At 47.9% G+C, this 26787-nt stretch overlaps 1 protein-coding gene across 3 annotated transcripts in view; it reads left to right on the forward strand.

The window, feature by feature from the left end:
* Positions 1-764: 764 nt before the first annotated feature.
* Positions 765-26787, forward strand: part of SREBF2 (sterol regulatory element binding transcription factor 2) — a 51260-nt gene continuing 25237 nt past the window's right edge. The window contains exons 1-8 of one of the 3 annotated variants that reach the window (XM_081130255.1): positions 786-1019; positions 21171-21281; positions 21372-21593; positions 22526-22707; positions 23372-23518; positions 24983-25204; positions 26168-26282; positions 26468-26649. In XM_081130255.1, coding sequence (XP_080986381.1) covers positions 932-1019; positions 21171-21281; positions 21372-21593; positions 22526-22707; positions 23372-23518; positions 24983-25204; positions 26168-26282; positions 26468-26649 — 1269 coding nt within the window. In that variant the 5' untranslated portion in view covers positions 786-931. Of the gene's footprint in view, positions 1020-21170; positions 21594-22525; positions 22708-23371; positions 23519-24982; positions 25205-26167; positions 26283-26467; positions 26650-26787 lie in introns of all 3 variants that reach the window. The other 2 variants (XM_081130256.1, XM_081130254.1) reach the window with 2 other exon arrangements.

Raw genomic sequence — 26787 nt, forward strand, 5'->3', positions numbered from 1 at the left:
TGGGTGCTTGAAGGAGAGGGAATATGGGTGGGCTGTGCATCAGAATTCCCGCCGAACATTGTCAAAATGCTCACGGCGGGCTCCCCAAGGGGGGGGCTAGTGGTGGCCCTGGCACCGGCATCGTTTTAAAGGTTTGCAGGCGGTTCAAAGGTACCCCAGGGGTGAGAACCCAAGGAAGCAGCGCGTGTTCCGAAGGTGCGAAGGCGCAGAGGTGGCCGTCGCGCTCCGTAGGTGGACAACTCGTGGTCCACGTCGAGCCTCCGTTTCCGACTTAGGAGGAGGCGTGGGAGGAACGCGATGAACGGTCTCCAGACGCCTCCGGGCCCAGCGTTTGGGGCAGAGGTTTGATTCCACCGCTCTCCCAGGCGGGCTGGGCGGGGGCCGCTGGGAAGATGACGTAATGTAGTCACGACCTGCTGGGGGGTGGGGGCGACCAGGGGGCGAGAGCGGAGCCTATTAACGCTTCAATTCCCGGCAAGTGGAAGGACTAGTTTGTGGAGCAGACTCGACGGAAAAGACAGCGGCTCCTTTAAACGAGGGGAAGGAGGCTGGGCCGAGGACCTGGAGGCTTCCGGTCCCAGCCTTAACGGGACTGCGAGGGGCGGGGCCTCTCTATGCAAATCTGAGCTGCTGATGCTGACGCGCCATCACCCCACGCGCCGCTGGGCGCGCCGATTGGCCACGACGAGCCTGGTCCCATTGACAACAAACTGGGGTGCGCTCGGCCTGGGGGCGGGGCCTCAGAGGGCGCGGATTGGGCGGGGGAATCCCGCCCCGCCCCTCCTGCGCGGCGCAAACATGGCGGAGGGTGGCACCGGCCGGTGAGGAGGTACCGGGCGGGGGCTGTCGGGTGTCATGGGTGGTGGTGGCGGCACCGCCCCCGCGTCTCCCTGAACAGGCCGGCAGGGAGGCCTCTGCGCCGAGCCAGGCGATGGACGAGAGCGGCGAGCTGGGCGGTCTGGAGACCATGGAGACCCTCACGGAGCTGGGCGACGAGCTGACCCTGGGGGATATCGACGGTGAGTGGTGGGTGGGTGAGTGGGAGTGGGCGTGCGGGGGCGCGCGGGGAGGAAGGGGTTACGGCGCGCACGGGTGCGCTTGCGCCCCCCGCCGGGAGTCCCGGCTCGCGCGGGAAGAACCGGCACACGCGGGCGCCCCGACCTCCCCAGGCTTTCCGGGCGCTGCGGGTTTGAACCCAGGCCCGGGCTCTCGGTTCCGACAGGCCGTGGGATCCGCTCCAGGCGTGGGATCCGTCTTTAAGGCGGAGGTCGGGAGCGCGGAGCCGGGGGTGTCACAGTGGCCCAGCGGCAGCGACCTGAGAGCGCGCGGCCGCCGCCTCCCTCGCTCTCCTACACGCGCCGCCCCAGGTCCCCGCCGCCCGCAGCCCTCGGCCGCGTCGCACCTGTCACTCCCCTCCCCGCCGCGGGGGCGGCTTTGGATTTCCGAAACCGGGCCCTCGGGCTCGACGCCCCCAGCCCTGGACTGGGGTTGATCCACGAGGGGTCTCTGGCGCTCGGGAAACTTCGGGCAGCGAGCAGCTGGCAAAGCAAGTTGCAAATGAAAGGAGCGGCGGTGGCGGAGTAGGGAAGCATCTCTGTGGAATGGGGACGCGGGCTCTCCTGCCCTCGCGCTGCAAAGGGAGTTGAGCAGCAGGAATTTTGAGTTGTGGCCCCTCGGGCACAGGCTGGGGAGCGGGTGGTCTTTGTTCCAACGGCCTTAACAGTGAAGTGGAAGAGCTGGTAGAAGCCCAGGGATCCTTTCTTGCAAGGCTCTCATTTTGTTACCACGAAAACCCAAAGTTTGGAAAGAATCAGAGACTGGCCCAAGGTTACCCAGCTGGCTACAGACCCAGTTCCTGGGCCAGTGTTGGTGTCTCTACATCAGACTTCCTCCTGACCCTTGAGGGTGAGAAGTCCAATGAATAGGTTAGTAATTATAATAACCCCCAATAGTTGAGCTCTTCTGATGTTCTAGACCCCAGATACTTTATATTGTTTCACTTATTCCTCACTACAATCCCATGAGATAGATATTCTTATTTCTTCTATTTTACAGGAAACAGTCCAGGAGATGTTAACTTGACTAAGGCCACACCTTAAATTGTCCAGAACCCATGCTCCTAAGCAGTAACTGTGGTACACTGTGTTCTTGACAAAGTGCTTTCATGTCTAGGATCTCAGTGCAGCCTTGCAGGCAGGAATGATGGCTCCATCCCCATTGTACAGATGAAGAAACTGAGGCAGCAGATTATTTTCTAGGGGAAGAGATAGTTGGCAGCAGCTAATTGGAAAGAATCAGTTTCCCATTTTGCTTCTATAATATTTTACCCCTTAGCCTGTCCTTGCTTTCCATTTTTGGTCATCTGGGCAGTGTGGTAAGATCTTTAATTGAAGCCCCAGGTCTAACCACAATCTAAACAGATGTATTAACAAATGTGGGAGGGTAATTTTTGGAACTTAACAAGGGCAGTTAACATGTTTTGAGCACTTCCATGCCAGGTACTCTGTTAAGTACCCATATACATTAATGTTCTCAATTCTTAACAGGTAGAGATTACCATTATACTACTCTCATCTCTCTCACAGACCCTGAACTGAGGCCCAAGGCAGTTGATTAATTTACCCAAGGTCATGCAGCCAGTAAAAAGTATGTCTGAAACTGCCTACCAGGAGGCTCCCACAGAGAAACTTATGTGCGCTTTGCATTCCCATTCCATAATCGATCCCTACTTGTCTTAATTTGTAATGTGTTAAATTGCCTAGTGGTTAAGTATTAACCTGATGTTCATAGATTTCAGAGTAAATTGTACATTCTGGAAACCACCACAGTGGTTCAGTGGCTTCATAGGTCTTCATGCCAGATTTGGGAAAAAGTGGCTCCCTGTCTTTAATTGGTCAACAAGTATGAAAACGCCAGCTGTGGTTTTTGAGCTGTAGGGAACATGAAAGATAAGAAACAATTTTATGGCCTCATGAAGCTTGAGATGGATAACAATAAAACTGCAGTGCCAAGTATAGGACAGCTTACAGTTGCACAGAGCAATAAGTGAAAGTTAACATCAGGGGAGCTTGATGAAGGCTGGCTTACCAGGAACACTACATCAAGGAGGTGGCCCTTCACCTGGGCCTTGGAGGACAAGAAGGGTTGGGCAGGCTGAAGGCCAGTGGTCTGCAGGGACAAATATCTCTGAAGACTTAACCCCCATTCCACTTCCGGAATGTCAGTACCACGAGGGTCAAGGGCCTTTGTTTTGTCCACACTCTGTCTTGTACCTAGAACTAAATATCTGTGGAATGCCTGAATGGACCCAGGACCATGGACTGGGCAGGATTCTAAGTTGTACTAGACACAATCCTTGGGGTTGGGTTAGATCAGGAGTGGCCAGCCCAGATGCTTCTGGGAACCAGTCAGATGAGGAAGCAACTCTGGGTATAAATACATATACTGTTGTATGTGTGTGATGGGGGCAAGAGGATACTTGGCCAGTGGTCATCATTGGCCTGCTGCAATCCACAAGAGTGTGGGCCCAAGGAGGCCATATCCATTCACTCGTTAAGCACATCCCTTGAGTGGCTTCTAAGTACCCCCATGATAGACAAAGTACTGGGAATTGCTTTGAACAAGGCATACAAGGTCTCTTCTCTTTCTGGAAACTTCAGTTCCTGAGGGAGGAAACAAGCTGAACAAATAAAATACATAACACTGTTGGCATGGCTCTATGAAAATAAAGCGGGTCCATGTTATAGAGAGTGACTGGTAGCCAAATTTAGACTGAATAGGCAAGGGAGGACTCTCAGAAGGGGGATCAGCAGCTCTTTTTTAAGAGATGTCCAAGTCTGGATATTTATGTGAAATACCCAGATTTTTACATATTGACCCAACAAAGCATGTGTGTTAGCTGTTTCACTGCAGAACGCTCTTGTCACAGGCCACCAGGCCTCTTATGATAGGATACTTAGAGCACTATCTTTTGTGGTAGGTGTCTGTATTTTGAGACAGGGCCTCACGCAATGTAATAAGCCAGGTCTTCTGAAAAGACAAAGGCAGGATCTTCTTCCAGTGGGATCAGGAAAGGCACGGTCGTAGAGGTGGGGTTTTTGCTGGGCCCAAAAGAATGGGTAGCAGAAGCAGCATGATGAGCACGTGAACGGAGAAGTATCAAAAGATAAACGATGGCACATGATTTCTTGGCATATACACTGTGTATAAGGAAAGAGTAGAAGAGAAGTTCTGAAAGGTGAGCTGGAGCCAGATTGTGAGGAGTCGTCATACCAGACGTAGACGTTTTGTGGAATGTAGGGAGGCTTTTCAAGTAGGGTGATGACACATTAATCATGGACTTGAAGGAAATTCAGCTGTCGTGATGGGCAAGGAAGACGTGCAGGGACCAATTGGAAAGGAACTGCAGCCCTTCAGGTGTGAGATGATACTAAGGGTGATAGGCCTTGGATAGGAAGTGGCCATTGTGCAATTTGCTGATGTGACAGAACATGGCCTCTGAAGGTTTGGCCCTGAAGACAGAGCGGAGGTGGATTCTAAGATTCCCATCAAGGTTTTGATTCTGGGGTATTGAGACAGTTCTGAAGCCAGTAGTAAGAGCCGGTTTGGGGGAAGGAAAATTTGTCTTAAATGGACTGAAATTAAGGTGCACAGGGGATCACCCACTAGGAAATGGGAGGCAGATACTCAGGAGAAAGTAAAAACTGGGGATGGAAATGGAGGAGTAGTCACTATTGATGAGTTGAGGATGGAAGTGGGAGAAGATAGAATCTAGAGGTGAGATCAGGTGAGGGAAGTATAACTTACGGGAGGTGAACTTTTTGAAGAGCAGTTAATGGATGATGGAGACAGTGCTGCAGAGGACAGCAGGGATGACAGAGCCATGAAAGGAGTCACGGGATCTGGCAATTTGGAAGTTGACTTTTGACAGCAGTCACATAAGGGAGTCTAAAGCTAGATCAGCCAGAAAGGAGTCAGGAGTGAGTAGGTGATGGACAAGTAGAGAGAGCTCTTCAGAGAAGTTTAAAGAAAGTTCAGCAAACTAATCTACTTACTGTCTTCATGGATTTGCCTATTCTGGACATTTCATATGAATGGAATTATACAGTATATGGCATAATGTTGTTCAGGTCCATCCGTGTTGCTACATAGTGTTCCCTTGTTTTGTTTATGTTTATACACCATGTTTTGTTCATGGATTCATCAGGTGATGGACATTTAGATTGTTTCCACATTTTGGCTATTATAAATGAAGCTGCTGTGAACACTCGTGTACACATTTTTGTATAGACATGTTTTCATTTCTCTTGGGTAGATCCTCTACATTTTTTGTTGCTGTTTGTATTTTCCTAGGGCTTATAATAGCCTCATTTATTCACTCATTTACTTCCCATGTTCCCATAACTAATTCAGCCCTAAATCTTATGACAGAAGAAACTCTCAATATGGTGGTTAATTTTCTCTCCCTTGTTGCTGTCTTTCCTGGAGCCCTCCCTCTTCTCCCCCATCTGATGATGGTTGTCCGGGTCTGCTGTCCCGCACTTATCCTGACTACCCTTGGCCATCACCCTGGGGCGATGCTGAAGCCCCTGTTTCCTAGTCTTGTTTTTTCACTCCCTTGTTTTGATGGAACACATCCTCCAGTAGCTTCTTGAAAAAGAGTACATTGGAGGTAAATTTAGGGGACTTTGCCTTCTAAAAACGTATATTCTACCCTCACTCCAATTTGATAGTTTGGCTGAGTTTAGAATTTTAAGGTTGGACATAATTTTATATCAGAATTTTGAAGGCATTACCTAATTGTCTTCTAGCTTCTAGTAGTTAAGAAATCTGATACCATTTTGATTCCCAATCCTTTGTGTGTGACCTGTTTTCTCCTCTGGAAGCTCGTAGGATCTTGTCTTGGTGTTCCGAAGTCCATGACGAGGAACACTGACGTCACTGAGCTCTCAGTCACTATCCCTACTTGATGGGCTCTGGAGGGCTCACTATGTCACATACTTGCATTCATGAAGTCCTCCTGCTGGTAACCCACCCAGCACCCCAGCCTGTGAGGAACTTCCAGTCCCTACGCCTTTTGGTGGCACAGTCTTAGATCTCTGCTGGCTTCTCTCTGCAGTCAGTACCATCTTTGGCAGAGTCCCCAGACAGTACCTGGCACTGAGGTGCTCTGTAAAGGGATGTCTAATGAAAGAAAGCACTTGAAGTTCAAGGTGTTGGGTGGTTCCCGAGCCTGGGTGTCCATGTCACTGGGAAGGTTGGAGTGGCCAACCCAGTGAGCCAGGAGTGAGAGTTGGGAGGGTGTGGCCAGCACACCACTGGGAGGGCGAGTTGAGAAGGGTAGAAACTGACTTCCCATTTTTACAATGAGTCATAATTTGGAAAAACTGCTCAGTGAGGTGAAGCACAGATCTGCTTTTTACCCTGTGTATACCTTTTTCAAGACACCAGCTTTGTTTTGACACTTGAATATAATTCACTGTTGCTGATGTTTGGGTTGAAAGATCTGCTGTTACTCACAGCTTATTTATTTTGTGCCCAATTTGAACTCCTGATCTCATCTAGGTCTGTTTTGTGGTGGTGTTCGGACCACTGAACCAGTCTCCTTGGGCTTCTCCTTCCTGGGTCAGTCTGGCCTCGCCCTTGACAAACATTCTTCACATTCACACCCAGGCCTTTGGCCCAATGTTCTTCGGTACTGCCTGCCTCTCACTGAACAGGCTTTTCTGTCCTTCTCATACTCAGTTCATGTCTTTGCATTTAAAAAAAAATATGTTTTTACTTTTCGCTCTACTAGGTCTTTTCTCTCCTCAATTTTATTGTTGTTATTTTTAAAATCCTCACCCGAGGAGATTTTTTCCATTGCTTTTCAGAGAGTGGAAGGGAGAGAGAGAGAAACATTGATGTGAGAGAGACACATTGATTGCTTCCTTCCTGCACATGCCCTGACTGTGACTGGGGATCGAACCCAGGACCCTTCAGTCTGTGGGCTGATGCTCTAACCACTGAGCAAAACAGGCTAGGGCTTTCCTCAATTTTATAATTCAATATGAGGAGGCCCTTAAGCAACTTGATTCAAATAGCACTTGAATATCAAATTGTCTGTATCCTTTTGGATTCTGTCTGAACTTTATGAATGTGCACACATTGTTACATTTTCACTTACAGATTGCTATATGTTGAAATAGCTGAGGTGTAATAGCCATATAATCCAACCTGATCCACATGAAAGGCAAACATTTGCATGTCCATGTCCCTATGGGACACTTGCATCATTTGGAGTTTTTCATCAGCATATGGACTGCTACTCTGAACACGAATGAGAAGTCACCTTGGAGTTAGTTCACTGGTGTGTGTTTCCAAAGGGGACTCTTCAAGCCAAGAGCTGGGTTACAGCTCTTTCTCACTGCCAGCTGTACCCTTTCATTTTTAATACCCTTCCAGTGCTATAAATTACTGTGTTGATTGGGACTTATGACTTGGAAAATATTTAAAAATTTTTGAAAAGGTAATATACATTCATATTGCAAAATAAAAAATACTAGAGGGTACTGGGGAAAGTCTTGCTACCAGCCCTATCTACCATCTGTTTAGGGCCCACAGCCCCCACCTCCTCACAAGGAATTACTTTTTTAGTTTCTTTTACCTCCTTCAAAACTTAATGCATATATAAGCAAATAATGGAGTATGGATTTTCATATTTTGCTCCCCACCCCTTTCTTTTACACAAGTAGGTAGCATTCTCTAAGTTTTGTTCTGTACCTTGCCCCTCGTTTCATGCAGAATATATCTTAGAGATCTTTCCAGTTCTTTTCATGGCTGCATGGTTTTCTGTCAGTCCCTTTATGGTGGACATTTGAGGGTGTTTCCAGTCTTACTACTAAAAACAATGCTGTGGCGAATAGCTTTGTGAATTCATCATTTGGCACCTGTGCAGGTATAAGTGCAGGATAAACGACTGGCAGTGGGATTGCTGCCTGCATGTATTTCATAATAAATACGGGTCCATTTCATGTGGATCCTGCACAGGCCTACTGTCCTTAATCCGGGGTACATCGTCTTCTCGAGGTGAAGGAGACCCTTCTTAGTTACTGTCTCTGTACTCACCTGCTTTTCCATCCTTCACCAGGTTTTGAAATCACAGTATAGGCAATACCGGCCATGTGCCCAGCACCGTGTCTGGTCAGACCCACAGTTCAGACGCCCACAGAGAGTTTTTTGCTGGGCTCTGCAGGGTAAGCAAGGTCCTGCCCTCACACAGTGTGTATGGCCCTTTACCTACACGGTCTCATACATTTTGCTTTTAATCCTTTCTCCAATTTGACTGTAGGCTACAGATGAAGAAACTGAGGCCCAGATCACACAACTACTAAGTGATAGAATGGTGACCTCAGTCCAGACCTGTCCAACTCCAAAACCCGCGTACTTTCCCTCTACCCCACGCCACAGCGCTGTCTGGCATAAGCAAGCTTCTGAATTGTAAACAGGAGATGGTGTGTTGGGCTGAGGCTAGGGAGACCTGGAAGGGTCTGCTCCGTGCGGGCGCTTAAAGTGACTTTCCCTGGGTCCTGTAGCACTTCTCTGAGCCTCAGTTTCCCCTGTAAGGTGGGGTTGGGATGTCTGGCTCACTGTGAGACTTCAGTGAGCTAGAGCGTGGAAAGGAAAAGGGCAGGAACTCACCTTCTCTTTGGCTTTATCTGAGAATGAATGAGGAACTTCAGTTCACAAGTTGACTCTTAGGACCAAGGGGCCTTTTTTTAGAATACAGTTTTGGAATGTTTATTTTTTCCTTTGAAAGAGCTTTTGTAGGTGTGAGTGGGACACAAAGGAGCAGTCACCAAGTGCAGGGTGATGTGTTCCGTTTCTGGACCACAAGATTCTGGGGTTAAACTTTGTTGACATGATGGAATTTTTTAAAGAGTGGCAGGATCCCAGAGCCTGGGACTCAAGGTAAGGCTCTCTGGGGAACCTGTGTTTAGAAACGAATCTTAAACCCTTGAAGGGCTGGGAAACTGGAAAACAGAGCTCTTTCTACATCTCTTAGGCCTTTGGAATTGCTAATGAATATGTGTCTAAATGTATCTAATAATCTGGCTTCTGCATCTGGCCCTGTGGAACTGGTCTGTTGGGTTTAGGGTCTGGTTTGGAGCAGTGACGAAATTCTGACTGCAGGACCAGATGTGGAACTGCCTTGTTAAAGGGGTACCTGCTCAGCTCAGGCCCTCACATCCCACAGCAACAGGGGAATCATGCTTCCTCCTAAGGGTGGCCAGTCCAGTGAGGCTTTGTACTTTACACACCCTGATACACTTGTCTTCCTCACAGTGCTGTGTGTCAGATGCTTGATTTGTGTTCCCATTTTGCAGATAAGACATTGAGAGAGAGAAAACGATTCGCCCGAGGTTTCCTGTGCTGATGAAGTGGTGTCTGAAATTGAACTAGGGCATCATGGTGTGGGACCCCCTACTCCTTCCTGCCCTGTGGGGAAAAGGTGGGAGATGCCCTGCCTCAGGAAGTGCCCAGGAGCCCCTGCTCTGGTCAGAAGTTGTTTTAAAATGTTTAAATTTAATTTAAACACCAGTTCAACCCGATTCAGCTTGAATGTGTATCCACTATATTCCCAGCACAGTGGTATACAGGTGAATGGAACAGTTCTGACTTTCAGGAAGCTGACACCTAAACAACCAGTCATGATATAAAGCAAAATACAACAGAGGCCATAACAGAGGTACAAACTGCAGGGTTTTGGAGCTCAAGAAGGGAATTAGGAAAATCTTCACAGGGACTTTGGCATTTGAGCTGAGTTATGATGGGTGAGTGAAACAGAATTTTCCAAAGGAGAAGGGGTAGGGTGTTCATTTTGACAGAATTGGACCAAAATTTGGAATAATTTGGCATGTTCTGGGAACATACAATTCATTGTGGCCAGAGTACCGTATGGGACAGAGATTCTCAGACTTTAATTGCCTAAGAACCCATCAGGGTACACCCCTGAAGACTGAATCTGGAAAATCTGGGGTAGTGTCCAGGTGGGGCTCCTGACTGGTGGAGAGGTGGGATCGGAGAAGGCGTTTTTCAGAGGAGGTACCTCTAAGCTGAGGTCTTAGGGGTGAGGGGGTGGTAGGAGAGAAGAGCTGTGTTCCAGGCTGAGTGAGCAGCCCTTTCAAAGGGGTTGGCCGGTGCTGGGGGGTGTGGGTGATTTGCAGTCTGAGCTCTTGATAATGTTCTTTCTCAGACACAGTTCGGATCAGGCCCCTCTTCTGCTTCAGTGTGTTGTGTCAGGAGTCTTGGTGATAAGCAGCAGAAACTTCCATTGGCTGCCGGAACAGAAAAAGAGTTTACTTCAGCGATTGTCACCTGGTGCACCGCAAGAATTGTTAAAGCATGCAGTACCTGACTATTTAGTCAGAGGCACTGGCCTCTTTTCCCTTAGATGGGCAAATTAAAAAATGACAACAGCCAATACAACAATAGCCGTCCAGTGTGAAGGAATCAAAGTTATACCTATTTTCTTTTGTCAGATCAGCAAAAAAATATATTTTTTGGTGTGCCGCAGAATTTTAGTCATTAGTTTATGTGTACCATGAGATAGAAGAAGGTTGAAAATTGCTGGTTTATGGGAAGGATGGTGCAGGGACTGACCAAAAATGCAGGAGAGCTGGACTTGGAAAATGGCCCAGAACCAAGGGAGGCTCAGCAGCTGAGGGTAGCCCAGGGCCACTGGGTTAGGACCCCACCACATGGTGCTTTCTGCCATGTCTCTGCTTTCCTGGGTCACTCCTGAAAGAGTCATGCTCCTGGTGGGAGTGTGTGTCAATCAAACTGCCTGGCAGGAAGCCTTTCCTCCCACCAAGATCATCCAGTGGGGCTTCTCCAGAAGGAAGCTCAGGGTGCTGATGGGAGGGGAGGGGTAGATGATAGACCAACAAAATAAAAGTGGCAAATGTCCACTGCATTTGCTGGGCCTCTCCTCCCCTCTGAAATAAAGCCAGATGCCATGTGGTATCATTGAGGCCTTTCACAACTTCCCTGTAAGCAGCTGCATCTCTACTCTGTGGCCACGCTTGCTCCACTTCAGCCACTTGCAGGACGTTTCCTGGTGCTGTGGGTTTGCTCAGACTTTCCTTTGTCTGCAATACCCTTCCATCCCTCTGACTCCCAAAACTCTTCATCCTTCTAGGCTCAGCTTCCACTGGCGGCCAGGATGGACGAGGGCTCTACACGCTGACAGCCCTTTCTTTTGTGAGGCTCTTGTCGGTGCCTGTCCTTTTCACAACTCCATCCAGTTGGCCGGGTTTCTCTGTTTTCCTTGAGGTTGGGACATGGGAAGGAAATCAACGCTTCGGAGTCCCTGCTCTGTGCTGGGTCCCACGCCTGGCACTGAGGGTCCCCCACTCCCAGCCATAGTGCCCAGGGGCTGGGTGGATGTTTGTAGCGTGATTTAATAACCTGCTTTGCAAGTATTATTTTTGGCCTTAGTCTTAGGGAGATTTGGGGGTGTGGTCATGAATGGAAGGGTGGGATGCGAGCTGTTGGGAGGCTGCCCTAGGAGGTCAGTTCCAGGTTTGCGCCTGACTCTGTTGACGCTCGGTTTCCTGGCATTGTGAAGTGCAAGGCCCTCGTCCTGCAGAACTGGATTGTGTAGGATGGGTTCCTTGAAGCTTTACTTGCTGCTCTTGCTCAATTTTCAGCGTCTTGTTCCAGCGGATTGAGAGAGAACAGTACAGTGCAGGGCGGGAGCAGGGGACGAGCCAGGAAATACTGGAAGGAAGGGTTGGGATGGCACTCCTTCTCTTCCTGAGCTTGGGGTATTCATGCTCATTCGTTAACCAGGCACTTCACTGAGCATCTGCCCAATGCCCGGCTCGGTTTAATGATGCCCATACAATAATAGAACCAAAGCATCTGTCCGGGTGGTGGCTAAGCAGTGTGACTTTAAATCCCAGCTCCACCACCTGCTGACGGTGGTGCTGGACAAGTTTCCTCCCCTCTCTGTGCCTCATTTTCCTCGTCTGCAGAATGGAGGTGATAATAGCATCTCCCTCAAAGTGTTACGGGTAATGAGGCAGCCTGTGCAAGGCTCAGCGTAATTGCTGACATGTAGGAAGAGCTCAGTCAAGTTAACAGTTTCTCTGCTATTTTTTTATTACTACTAATTGGCTCGGGTTTTTTCTTTGTAGTTCTCTATTGTTGACCTCTTTCTAAGAGCAGGCATTTCAAAGTCACAAGTGAAATAAAATGGACAGCCTTTAGAACCTGGGGTGCCAACTACCTGATGCCTCTCATTTGGTGTTAGGTAAGGATTAGAGGTGTGGGCGTCCTCACTGGACACGGGGGGCGGCTCTTGCATGGGTGAGGTACTTATGATGGTATTTGTTTGTTGACTGCAGCATTCTAGAGCCCAGCCACAGGGAGGGACTCTGAGAGGAAGCCCCCAGTGTGCTTGTCGGGGCAAAGTCTGGAGCAGGATGCTTGTGGAAAGAGCAGGGGACTTCGAAGAGGGAGGAGATTCCTACCTCAGTAGGCTGCTTGCTTTCCCACCTGCCTGAGACTGTGTGCCATTCCTCCCGCCCCCCCCCCCCCCTTAGACTTGGACTTCTTTCTTCCTGTGTAACCACCACTTTTCAAGAACTTATTATGTGCTTTACACATAGTAACCCATTTAACAGTGCTTGAGCCCAGCCGGTGTGGCTCAGTGGTTGAGTGTCGACCTATGAACCAGGAGGTCACAATTCGATTCCCGGTCAAGGCACTTGGCTGGGTTTCGGGCTCGATCCCCAGTAGGGGGCATGCAGGAGGCAGCCGATCAATGACTCTCTTATCATTGGTGTTTCTCTCTCTCTCTCTCTCCGCCTCCTTTCCTCTCTCTGAAATCAATAAAAACATAAAAATAAATAGTTATTGAAACAGCTACCTCACAGGGTGATTTGAAGATTATATATCACAAAATGTGTGGAAATGCCAGCAAAGTGTTAAAAGCAAAAACAGCTGGGGGACAATGCTAATGAAATTCTTTTCCAGTTAAAAAAAAAAATCAGTTGAAACCTTTTTTATAAATATATATATTCACACACAAACATGAGATAAATAGCAGTAACAACAACGTATTCTAGCAGGTTCCTCTTTTTAGCCTAACACTGCCGGCCCTGGAAGATGTTTGCACAGGGTTTCTCCTCCAGAAACGTGCCTCTTGAAGGCATTTAGTTTTGTGTCTGGCACATAGTAGCCTTAGTTAATGTTTGTTGTATACATGTCTTAAAGGGTGTGTCTTTATTGATTTGTTTTCTGTTTAAAAAGAGAGAGCCCTAACAGTGTGCTCAGTGGTTAGAGCATCGGCCCTAGCATCAAAGGGTCACGGGTTCGATTCCTGGTCAAGGGCACATCGTCATACCTGGGTTTCGGGTTCGCTCCCCACCCCGGTCAGAGCTCATGGGGGAGGCAACCAATAGATGTGACTCTCACATTGATGTTTCTCTCCTTCCGCTCCCCCTTCCACTCTCTCTGTAAAGCAATGGAAAAAATATCCTTGGGTGAAGATTAAATTAAAAAAAAAAAAAAAAAGATTGCAAATTTAGATGCAAAACTGGTTAATGTCCTACAGGCCAATAGAAACAAAGCCTTCAAGGTTATCTTTTTTGCCAGACAGAAATCATTTGCAATTTATGAGTTTTCTACAGGTAAATATCTAACTTTATGGAATGTGGGCCTAATCAATAGTAAATAGAAAGTCAAACAAGTTTATGTTTCCATAGAGCATCAGGTGACTTTTAGGTGGGCAGGTTAGACCTGCCTACTTCTAGTATGACTTTAAAGGGACACTGTCCCTTTTTTTGCCTTATTTTCAAGCTTTAGATAATTTTTCTTAACAAATCACAGTTGACTATAAGAGCTGAAAGATGGCTGGATCTGAGGTGGAAGAGAGTCCTTGGTGAAAGTAATTGTAGGTATTTTGAAATGGAATTGTGAAATTCAGGCAGGAAGAAGGTGGTAAGAAGCAGAAAAAGTGAGGTATGGTAATCGCATCAGAGAAAGATCCCTGCCCCTACCTCCCGGAGGAAGGTGTGGAAAAGGGAGACGAGGCGGGTGTTTTTCCAGGACAGGTGATGAGTGGGCAAGTGGGAAGTGAAGTCCCTTGGAGTCGGAGGGAGCAATTGGTAGGAAGCTTTGTTTAAGAAATTTGATTTAGTTTGAAAGACTGTTGGACCAACAGGATACTCAAAGAAGATGATTGTCACTGGGTAGGAGGCTGCGGGTGAGAGAGGCAGAGTGTGGAAGTGGAGCAGAGATAACTGATACTGTGGAAGGAGACCTGCCAGAAATTCAAAGCAAGCTTACCACAGAGGAAAGAAGAAAGGGTGATTGAAGGTGGTGCTGAAGATCACTCTCCTGGTTGAAACTCTGAGAGCTGGCCCAGGTCCCCTGCTGTGTTGAACGGGAGAAGCCAGGGCTGGCCAGTGGAGCTGGAACCTTTGGAGGCTGCCCCTGGGAGAGCCAAGCAGGGCAGACTAAAAAACCATTTGAGAGTGACTTGGGCTTCCCCTGTGCTTTCTTTTTCTCTTAATTTTCAAATGTTTTATTTTATTTTGTAATAGTTGATATATGCGGAGGCACATATGACACATTTGTGTGTTTATGAAACAAGCGTTTGAGAAACCCCACCTCCCCACCCAATTTTCCTTTTGTGGTTTCTTTGCCAATAAAAAGGGTTCACTCATCCCTCGTTTAAAATATAGGATGCCTTAGTCACTCGTTTGCCATCCTGTGTTTCAGTACCTCCTCCAGACTCCCTTTCCCCAGAATCCCCTTGAAGTACATAATGCTGTCCCTAAGCTCCAAACTTTTTCCAAATGAATGTGTCCCCTGGTATTTGAGTGAAGTGATTTTAGGCACCAATTTGCCTGTTATAACTGTCCCTATGTTCTTATGTTATTGCTTGCATTTCAGGGCTTCTGCATTTAAAGGTGTGATTGACAGAGCACAGCTCCTTAACACCTGTTCCTCTGGGTGATGTGAATGGGGGTGACTGACGTTATAGGTCCTGAGAAAGCAATGGTGATCACAAATAGCAGAATGGTGGAGAAATGAAAAGTTATCTCACTGTTGACCCTCAGGTTGATACTGGCCTACATACGATTTTTATTTTTAAGTTTTTTTTAACAAATTCATTTTATATATTTACTTTTCAATAAGTTTAAATCCTTGAGGGGTACAGCAATATACCAGTGGCCTTAGGGGGAAGGTTGCTCCGGAATTTAGCATGAACCACTCCATTGGTCATGAGTGCAAGTTACCTTCCCCAGATTACTCTGGTTTTGTTTGGTTTGCCACCAGGAGTCACTGTGTTGTTCTTTGCTTTGTACACACGAGCATATCTCTCACCTAGAGAGAATTCAGTTTCATCTAGAGCATAAACACCTTTAATTTTAAGAAGAGCTGTGTGCTCCCTGTGGTTCCGGAGACCCTGCTTATAGCCAGCAAAAATGGCCTTGGACCACAGCCTTCCAGACATATTTGTTCCCAGCAGGCCCCAGAGTCCAGCAGCAGGAATTCCACTCCCAGGATTTTTTAATTATTAGAAATAAAACATCCTAGGAGAGGAGATAGGATCATCAAGAGGGATGCTCCAAGTATCATGAAGAAGGATACTTGCTAGGAATTAGATTTGGTGTTTACCTCCCTCCCCCCCACTGGCTGTGGCCTGTCTCGTTCCCACTGGCCTACACACATCACACACCATGCTTATTTCTATGTTCTTAAGTTTGTTGGGCTGAGCTACGGTGAAAGATAAAATGAACAAAACTAAATGAGGAAAGTCTGAGTATCCTTACAATATTAGGGATGAGGGACTTTTTTTTGAGTGCTTATTATATGCCAGGCCTTGTTTATTTTTTATTTATTTTTTTAATCCTCACTTGAGGATATTTTTTCCATTGCTTTTCAGAGAGAGTGGAAGGAGTAGGGGAGAGAGAGAGAAAGAGAGAAACATCGATGTCGATTGGTTGTCTCCGGGGCCAGGGATCAAGCCTCCAACTGAGGTATGTGCCCTTGGCCAGAATCAGACCCGGGACCTTTCAGTCCACTGGCTGACGCTCTAAGCACTGAGCCAAGAAGGCTAGGGCGGGATGATGGACTTTTTCAGTGTAACACAAAACCATGTAATTTTATTACACAATATTAAAATTTGTATATGGTCAATTCTGCTATAATGCAACATATGAATTCCTAAAAGTCACCATACTGTGTAAAACCATGCAGTAAAAACCACCAGGCTTATGTGTGTGGGGGTCACAATACTAAAAAACTTCAGAAGTGACCAAAAAAAGATAGAGTAAATAAAAGGTAGCCACCTAATAAAACAGTACAGTTTTGCAGATGTTAAGTGACTAAGAATTATATAAATACCACAGTAAATATGGCACTTTACCTTGAAAAAGAAGTAAGGTTTGCTTGTGGAAATAGGCATTGGAAGGTTACAGCTTGTGATTTACTGTGATGTCACGGAAGGAGGGCTGGCTACCTAAAGTCAGATGGAAAGTCCTGACCTTTGTGACAAAAGTAGATGGTTATGGTTTAGAACACATGCCGTGACCTGATAAGCTGGTATGTATTAGAGGTGAGCACAAGTGTGCATTTTGTGTATTCCTGTGTGGCTCATTTCAGCTGGGTACAGTTTTCTGCATTTTCTATTGTTTCTCTCATGCATAAGTAAACACAAAATTCATGTTATGCTCAAATTGTTCCCTTAATATTTCCAATGCATTGGAACAAAGTTACATTTTCAAAATAAGAGTCAAAGCAAACTCACAGTCAAAAAACGCTGTGAATAAATTGTACTGCCTAATACTAAGTGCCAGGCACCGAGCTATAGATTCTGTGTGAATTCTCTCTCAATAACCCCATGAGTTAGGGATAATTGTTAGCCACATTTTATAGATGAGAAAACTCCTGCTCAGAGGTAAAACTTGCCCCAAGTTACAAGGCTAGGACATGGTAACTCTTAATCACTATGCCATTCTTTTTCCTGAACAAATTAAAAGTAACAAAGTGTGGCAAGTATATAAGAAAGAGCAAATATTCATAATATATGAATTTATTTTCAAATCAATAAATAGAGAAAAATAGTGCAATAGAAATATGGACAAAGGTCAGGAGCAGGCAATTTATAAAGGAAGAAATACAAATGGCCAATAAAATTGGTAGGGGAGCCCGGCCGGGCATGGCTCAGCGGTTGAGCATCGACCTAGGATCCAGGAGATCAAGGTTCGATTCCAGGTCAGGGCACAGGCCCGGGTTGCCGGCTCGATTCCCAGTCAGGGCGTGCAGGAGGCAGCCGACTCTCTCATCATTGATGTTTCTCTCTCTCCCCCTCTCCCTTCCTCTCTGAAATCAATAAAGATTATTTAAAGTGTTTAAAAAAAAATTTGGTAGAGGAGACAGCCTCATGAGTACTCATTCATACAAGTCAAAACAATTTGATGTCATTTTCCCCCGCTGTCTGGTGGACAGAAGTAGATGTGGGACATGCTGGCAGGAGCAGGGATTGTTGTAACCTTTCCAAAGCACACACACCTGTCCTTGGATTCAGCCATCTAATGCTAGAAATTTATCCAAGAAAATAATCAGATAAGTGGGGAAAGATTTTTGTTCAAGATTTTTGTAAGAGCTGTTGATGCTGAAAAATTGAAAACACCCGTCCGTCCTTACTGAATGTTTAAATTCTAGTGCATGAGGATAATAGAGTACCATACAGCACAAGCGCAGTGCCTTGGGATTCTCCAAAAGGGTATTGTAACCAGTATCCATAGCAGTTGACACTGAATATGCACCATGCTTCACTAAGCAAGGGGAGGGGGGACAAAATAGCATCTTCGGTGTGATCCTGTTTTCGCACAGCCGTTCCGTTCACGCATGTGCATGGCTCTGTGTGCAAGCAGGCCCTGTATAGGAAAAAGTCTGCGCAGACGCGCAGTCTGGAGACAGTGGTACCCCACTTGGGGCTTCAAACTTGCTATTCCTGAGGGGAATTAATCTGAGCAAATTTCCGGTTACCTCATTATCAGGTAGATGCTACTAGGCTGAGTGGGACAGTGATTTATGTTACTTCCAGGTCACAAGCTCCACAAAGGGCATATGAACTTGGGCTCTCTTTGGGTGACTGGTTTCAGTGCACAGGTGACAACTGGCGCCTCTAATTTTGGTCATGAGCTCTTAAAGAGCCCAAAACTCAGCTCTAGTTTCTTGGGCCCAGTCCACTTTATTAACAACGTAACCTTTAGTTTAAGAAGCAGCTAAAAACAGGAATGGGGGGTGGTAAATGCCAGGGGTGGCCCACCCAGCTTCATGGAAGCAGGGCATCTGGCCTTCAGCCCTGGGGGCCTCAGCTCATCATGTGGGAACTGGGACTTCATTTTCAAAGCTCCATAAAACCTGAGCCTCCTCCCAGGCCTGCCTTTTCTAGGTTTCATGGCTCTCTGTGGAAATGAGAGCCTGTGTCATCGGAGCAGAGAACAGCAAGGAAACATTAGGATGCTCCCAGGGGGGTGGAGGGTAGCTCGGAGTTACAGAGCATAACTGCACTTGGGCTGGGCCTCCTGCGCCTTGTTTCTCCCAACCACATTCTGATTGGCGGGCCCCCCTCCTTCTTTGTCACTGCAGACCAGCTGGGGGTCCCAGGGAGGCCCTGTGCGCCCTGCTGGAGCAGTGGCTCAAAGAGCTTCGTGTTACTTCTTCCTTCAAATGCTGGGCCTTAACAGGCCCTCCGCGCCAGTCAGCCCAGTGCCCATCTGCCTGGCTGGAGAGAACGCCACTGGAGCTTGTCAAGTGTGGGTTGAAAGGATTTATTTTTTTTAATTTAAGTAGTCGTATTCCATCTGCCTACACACTCTTACCCTGCTTTGTGAGCTAAGCTTTGTGACCTCTGCAAGTCACTTCACCACGCCAACCATACCTTCCCACAAAAGGTTTTGGAGTGCACTCAGCAGGGTGACATAAGTGGAGCCAAGTACCTGTGTAGTGGGTGCTCTAGAAGAACCACTAAGAGGGAACTTTATAGAGGTCTGCCCCACACCAAGCACTTTGCATAGATTATTTTACTAATCCTCATAACAGAGGAGCCAAGTGAGTATCTTAGGGCAGGCTTTTGTGGTGAAGAAACCAAGAGAAGTGACTTGCCCACGTTCACACAGCAGGTTAGGTGAGTGCCTTGAGACCCATCTAGTGCCAAAGCCTGTGGCCTCTGGCCTCTTTTGCCCTCCTTAGTGTTCCATGGATTAAAACAAGATTCCTAGTACTGGAGGGGGCCGCCCAGATCAGCCAGGGAGACTGATGTTCTTTTTGGCACAAAGCAGGCTTCGGTGTCAATTCCCCAGACTCAGCATTTTATGGGAATTCTGGAAAGCTCAACAAATTACTAGGTTTCTCTTAATCACTTTCTTAACGCTTTCTATAATCTTGTGGTGGTGTACTTGGAATGTGTCAGCACTAAATTCTGTTTTAAATTTTGTGCTGAGTTTGAGGACATTTTTTAGTTTAATCATGTATTAAGGAATTGAAATTGGTTGGTACGAGTGACAGTATCTGTGGCAATCTGCCCATTTCTCCCTCTCACTACAGGCCGAGTAGAGACAGTGGTGTCGAGGTGTTGGTAAATAACTCCACTATGCACCCTTTAATCTTGTTAGGTGCAATTTTGCCAGCAGGTTGAATTGACTGGACACTTAAAGTGCTGAACTGCTAAGCTCCAATTATCCGATATGGAGGTCACACTAGAAACCCCCAGTAGCATTTTCCTTGCCTAACATAAGACTCATCACAGCCCAGGCCCCGCCCCCACCCTGTTCTGTTAGAGACCTGGGAGGAACTTGCTGGTGGTTTGCGGTACATAATGGAAGCGGTGTTCAGAGAGTTGTTTTAGTTTTGTTTTTTATTTTGGTCACCAAATCAGAGCATCTGTGGCCTTGAAGGTGTGGAGAGGGGGTACCAGAGTTTAGGAGCAAGCAGTAACTTTTTGGGAATGTATTGCAGAGGAAAGGTGGGGGGTGGGGGGACGGCGTAGAGAATTGTCAATCTAAAAATACCTGGGACAAAGCCGAGGCTCCAGACTCCTAACAGGGACCAGCCCTATGAGGAAGAAGGAAGGAGTCATGAGAGATGAGTTATGGGTTAGGCTGGGTTTTGGTAATCCTTTGCGAGGATGAACCAGGGCAAGAGGCCCTAGGAGCAGGCTTGAAGCCCCCTGGGCCAGGAATTCAGGGGTCCCAGGTACTTGGAACCTGATCTAGGCCAGGGCTCCAGGGGCATGGTCTCCAGGTCGACACATCTTGTTGGTCCCACAGACTGCTTGCCCAGGGGAAAGAGGCACAGCCAGAGCAGGGCCAGAGTGGGCCCTCTAAAGCATGGAGTCCAGGGCCCAGGTTGCTTCGCCCTGACCCTCTGACAGTGAAAGCATTGTGGTGCAGTAGAACACGAAACTGGGGCCAGAGACCTCGCTCTCTCCAGATGACTTGTGTGACCTTGGTCAAATGATTTCCCTGTTCTGGACTTTATGGATAGTTTTCCATCTGTTCCACCCCTAAAGATTCAAGACTCGGGGCCCATCAACTTCACTGTCCCTGAGTGTTCTTGGCGCCGGGTGTGGGGGGTGTTACCAGTAGTGCCCAGGGCTATACCCATCTTAGAGAGAAGGCCCAGGGCCTGCCTGTGGTCAGGAGGGAAGGCTGCCTGGGGTGAGGGAGAGTTGGGTCTACACAGCTCTGCAGCCAGACACATATGACTCCTGCTCTGCCACGGGAGCGGTGGACGTGAGGTTACTGAGCTCCAAAGCCTTAGGACAGTGACTACCCACTTTTTGCCCCAGTATCCCCAAGTGTAAAATGGGACCAGCAATGCTCTCCAAAAGCAACCCTCACCCAGCACAGAGGCGGCTCCTGATGGGCCTGGTACAACCAGGAAGGTGGGTAGAAAGAGCCTGGAGGTGGGGTCAGGAGAGAACATCAAACGGATGAAGTCCTGGCCCGTTGTCCCTCAGTAGAGAGATGAGGGTTTCCTGACCCATTTCTGCTCTGATCTTGGGAATGCCATTTGGATTTTCATGCCTCAGTTTCTTAAGCAAATTTCAAAGTTAATAAATATTTTGGATGTCAATAAAAGGACTCCTTTTCATTTGTTCACAGAGATGCTGCAGTTTGTCAGCAATCAAGTGGGAGAGTTTCCTGACTTGTTCTCGGAGCAGCTGTGTAGCTCCTTCCCTGGCGGCGGTGGAAGTGGCGGCGGCGGCAGCAGCAGTAATGGCAGGGGCAGCGGGGGCGGAGCCGGGGGACCCTCGGTGCAGCGCTCCTTCAGCCAGGCCCCCTTATCTTCCTTCTCTCCCTCAGCCACCTCCCCCCAGGCTCCAGCCCTGCAGGTCAAGGTTTCCCCCACCTCGGTTCTTAATCCAACAAGGGCAGCTCCCGTTCTTCAGCCCCGCCCCCAGCCCCAGCCTCAAGCTCAGCTGCAGCAGCAGACGGTAATGATCACCCCGACATTCAGCACTGCCCCCCAGACGAGGATCATCCAGCAGCCTTTGATATACCAGAATGCGGCTACCAGCTTTCAAGGTGAGTCAGAAGTCAGCTATGGTAGTGGTGGTGGCTGGAAAGTTTGTGTCAGTTTGCTGATACATCCAAGGCAGATTGTAAGTAGTTCTGTCCTCTTTGAGGATGGGAGAACCTGTCGATTTGGTCCTGTCTAAAGGAGGGTTCGGTACCTGGCAGTCAGAACTGGTACGGGACCGGGTACTATTCTGCCTCTTCAAACACCTTAATAGCTGTTGTGCCTGCTTCAGAGAGCCCAGCAGGCAGAGTAAACAGGGCTGTCCTGGTAACTAGAGGGGGTGGCTTGAGTAAAATTAGTCATGAAACTTACCCAGGCAACAGCCAGACCTTGGCTCCTGTAGGTTGAGAACTCATTTGGCAAACATCTCCTGAGCATCCACGGCAGAGAAAACAACTTTCAGCATAGGTGCTGGGTCTCGGAGTAGCAGGCCTCCTAGTAGGCCCTCAGTGTGTGCCCAGTGAAGGAGTGACTTTCCCTGTTGTGCTGTGTCCCTGTGCCTTTTCATCACATACCATCTGGCCCTGTGGGGAGCCCCGGGTGGGAATGTTATTTCTCTGACAGTTCTTCAGTGGGCTTCAAGGGTCTAGGGGGAGGGGGGAGGCATCAAGGCAAAAAGCTGAGACAGTCACCCCAAAGTACACTTTCTGTCCCATCTGTTAACTCCCTTGTTGGGTGCAGTCATTTGCCGATTACCTTCCCTCACCTCCACCCCAGCACCCAGACTAATAAAATAACTTGCACCCGTTCCCTCAGAAATTGCTGCAGCCCTTTGGGATGTTCTTGTTACGTAGACCAGCTTGTAAATGGCTGTGCATGTCTTGCTCAGCGTCAGGCGGGAGTCGGGGTCACTACAGGGCGCTCCGTCCTCGGCTGTTGCTCAGCTGCAGTGACAGGTGCATCCCTCGTCCATGTGACTTCTTTCTCTTCTCCCAAGTCCTTCAGCCTCAAGTCCAGAGCCTAGTGACATCCTCCCAGGTGCAGCCGGTAACCATCCAGCAGCAGGTACAGACAGTGCAGGCCCAGCGGGTGCTGACACAGACGGCCAATGGCACACTGCAGACCCTCGCCCCAGCCACGGTGCAGACAGTTGCTGCCCCCCAAGTGCAGCAGGTCCCGGTAGGTGGCTGACAAGAATTCAGGGAGGCACTGCTTGGGGCTGTTGGCTGGTCTTCGGTTGAAGATGTGATCTACAGCCTAAAAAGGACCATCAGAGCGTGAGGGAGCAGCTTGTAGGGTGGGTAGGGATGCCTGGGCCCTGTAAGGCACCAGAGACCTGGCTGAGGTGGCACCTGAGGATGTGCACTGGCACTCACGTAAGTCAGTAAATGCAGGTGTATCCTTTACACAGATGATGGGCATAAAACTGGAAAGAAATGTGCTAAAATGTTTTTAAGTCATGTGTCATAGTGGCACTGTATTTTCTTACTAACAGAGTAATTTATCTCAAAAAAATCTTGGTTCATCATTTTTGCTTCTCAGCCAGGCTCCTGGCTTTCCTGAGTATGTCCAAAATCAGGCTCTGTCCCTGCTGCCATTTGCCCCAAGCCATGCCCGCTCTTCCCCTGCTAGGCCACTGGCATTGCTCTCCTCGAAGCCTTGCAACCGTAATACTCAGGACTCTCTTCAGCTGTACTCTCTTTGTCCCCCTCAACCCAGTAGTCAAGCTCTATTCTCAGTTTCATGAAAATTTTTCTCTCTCTCTTCCCTGGAGTGTCTGTGCAGTAAGAGCTAATGCTAAATAGAGGAATGCACCTCCTTCCTTTGCTTCCTTCTCCGCCAGGTCCTGGTACAGCCTCAGATCATCAAGACAGATTCCCTTGTTCTGACCACACTGAAGACAGATGGCAGCCCTGTCATGGCCGCAGTCCAGAACCCGGCCCTCACCGCCCTCACCACCCCGATCCAAACAGCCGCCCTGCAAGTTCCAGTAAGAGCCACCTTCCCCCCACCCTCCACCCTCCGCCTCCTTTCTGGGAGGTGTTAGGCCTCAGAGATGTTAACAAAGCCTCTGTGCTGAGTAGGTGCAGAAGCTTTATGGAACCTGTCAGTCATATTGCAAATATCACCCCCTTAGTTTTTTCCCTGTGAGAAGTACCACCGATGCATGTTACATGGGAGTACCAGGGTCTAGAGGGGAACAGCAGAGGAGCCCCAGTTCCTGGGCAATAGCTCCACACAGACCATCCGCCTCTCAGGTCCCACTGATGGAGATTTGGCTTCAAAAGGACCCTAGACCCACTAGGCAGGGAGGGGCTCCAAGGTGAGGGACATGGAAGGCACCCATCCTTCAGTTGTAGGGTTTCAGCCACTTTCAGTATCTTAGCAAGAAAGTCTGACAGTAAAAGGTGATGAAAATTTGAAAGCAAGCTTTATTCTTAAAAGCCAGGAACTGGAAACAACCCAAATATCCATCCAAAAAGAACTCTTGATACATATGACTACACGATTGAACCTCAGATATAGTGTGTTGAGCAAAAGATGCCTGTCAAGAAAGAGCTCGTGCTAATAATTCCACTTATATGAAGTTCAGGAAGAACAAAACTAAGCCGTGGTGATAGAGGTCAGAGTAGATTATGCGAGGAGGAAGGGGTAGGCATTGCTGGGCAGAGGCATGAGGGAACTTTCTAGGGGGTACAAATCCTTTATGTCTTGGTCTGGGTTATCTCAGTTATACCCATTGTATACATATGTAAAAATTCATCAAGCTGTACACTTTAAAATGTGTGTTATTATGTGCAAATTATTTCTTGGTAACTAATGAAGTTGAGCAGCTTTTTATTTGTTGATCATTTGGATATTTAAGGCCATTTATTGGACAAAATAGAACTAAAATTAGTAAAAATAGAAACAGGGAAAAGCAGATTTGGGGGGGAATGGAGGAAGCCTCTGTGGTTGGCCTATTTATTTAATAAAATGGCTCTGATGAGAGTGTCAGTTCTGCCCTTGAGCTTTTTGATGACCACATTGTATAAGGAAATGCAGTAAGTTTAATTGTCATGTGAGAGGGAAAAATGTGTCATACACTAGGAGAAAGTTTCCCCTGGGGCCAGAGTGATGTGGGGTGCTGAATGCCAGCTTTGCTCAGAGATGGTTAATGGTTTGACAGCAAAGCAGAAATCATATGACCTGTTCCTGAACCCCTACATCAAAGGATAAGACAAATTTATCCACATTAATCCTATTGAAGTATTACTTTAATGGACAGTGATTCTGAAAGAGGCATTGTAACTGAGGTTCTGTGGCTCCTCAGGCTTCTTGGGGCCTGACAATCCAGAAAGGGCCTCAGGCCACCAAGAGCATTGCCAGGTGATGCCACGTAGACAAGCCACAGGTTGCTTTACTCAAACTAACCAAGGGGTAATCCTGCTCTGTGTCTGTGCCTGTTTTCTAGACCCTGGTGGGCAGCAGTGGGACCATTCTGACCACAATGCCTGTGATGATGGGGCAAGAGAAAGTGCCCATTAAGCAGGTACCCGGGGGAGTCAAGCAGCTTGAACCCCCCAAAGAGGGAGAAAGACGGACGACACACAACATCATTGAGAAGCGGTATCGCTCCTCCATCAATGACAAAATCATCGAGTTGAAGGACCTGGTCATGGGGACAGATGCCAAGGTAGTTGCCAAGCAAAATGGTGTTTTGTGCTCTACCATCTCCTCTCTACCTGTCTTTGCCTCGGGAATTTAGGAATCTCAGGCCCAGGCTGAGTGGATGTAAATTGGGTGCTTTCTTGTTAAAACATTTAGGGTTTTTCAAGATAACAAAATATTAAGCAACATAAGGGACTGTTGGGGGTTGGTAAGGCAGTGGCCTTCCTAGACCTTTGACTCTGCTCTGCAGTGATGGATCCCAGAGCCACAGGCAGAGAAATGGTGCACAACTTTGTACCTTGAAGTCAGCTGATGGCACTGCTGGCCTGTGTTTAATTGTGCTCAGGGTGGCTAGCAATATTTTCACCTGTTAGAAAAGAGAGAAACCTGAAATGGGTCCGGGATCAATAGCAAATAGAGGAAATTGATTTTTCATATATTTCTGATGTTTCAGTAAATGTATCTTCTGGCACATGGATTTTCTTTTTTACCTATTTGTTTATCTTCACCTACATTTTAAAAGAAAATTGCACTTTTCTTTGTAGCCTACAAATCTGAAAGGTACTAATATACCTTTATTTAAAATAACCATCCAACAGTACACTGGTTTTTTGTCATTTGTTTTCCTTAAAGTCGGTTTGGTGCTGGGATTATTAAAGGAAGTACTTATACAGCTAAATTTAGTTGCCAAGTGTCTGTGCCAGGCCAGGAGCTAAGCTCCTTCCATGTATTGTCTCATTTAGTCCCTGCTGCATGCCTATAATTTATATGATTATCATTATCTCCGTTTTAAGGAGGAGGAGAGTAAGGTTTGGAGATGTCAGGCACCTTATCCTGATAGCAGAGCTAATCAGTGGGAGAGCCGGCACCAGAACGCAGGACCCCCTGCTCCAGAGCTGTGCTGTCACTCCACGAGCTCTGGGCCTGTGCCCTCCTTACTGCACAGCCTGAACTGATGCCACTGTGTTTTCACCCATCTCCTTCCCAGATGCACAAGTCTGGTGTGCTGAGGAAGGCCATTGACTACATCAAATACTTGCAGCAGGTCAATCACAAACTGCGCCAGGAGAACATGGTGCTAAAGCTGGCAAGTCAGAAAAACAGTGAGTTACAGGAGAAGGCCTGTGCCGGGGACCGGGCACTGGGGAGGGCCCACTGATTTGGAAGAGGTGCCTTCAAGGGTGAAGCAGGAGCAGGGGCCATGCGCCCTTCTCTACCCCCACCCTGCCCCGACCCAGGTGGGACTCTATAAAAACAGACCATTTGCAAGATAGGGTTTTCTTTGTAGAGCTCCTGAAGGGCATCGACCTAGGCAGCCTGGTGGACAGTGACGTGGACCTGAAGATGGATGACTTTAATCAGAATGTGCTTCTGATGTCCCCTCCGGCCTCTGACTCAGGGTCCCAGGCTGGCTTCTCCCCCTACTCCATTGACTCTGAGCCCGGAAGCCCTCTGTTAGATGAGGCGAAGGTATGAGCTTTTGAAATCCTCCAACCCCTGGATCTCTCTGAAGTTAATATTAGGGGGGGCACAAGCAGGCATCTGGGCGGGAAGGAACAGGAACTCTGTGAAATTAGCCAGGTCTTAGAGAATAAAGAGAGAACTGAC

The sequence above is a fragment of the Miniopterus schreibersii genome (genome assembly GCF_964146895.1).
Source record: "Miniopterus schreibersii genome assembly, chromosome: 2".
NCBI lineage: Eukaryota > Metazoa > Chordata > Mammalia > Chiroptera > Miniopteridae > Miniopterus > Miniopterus schreibersii.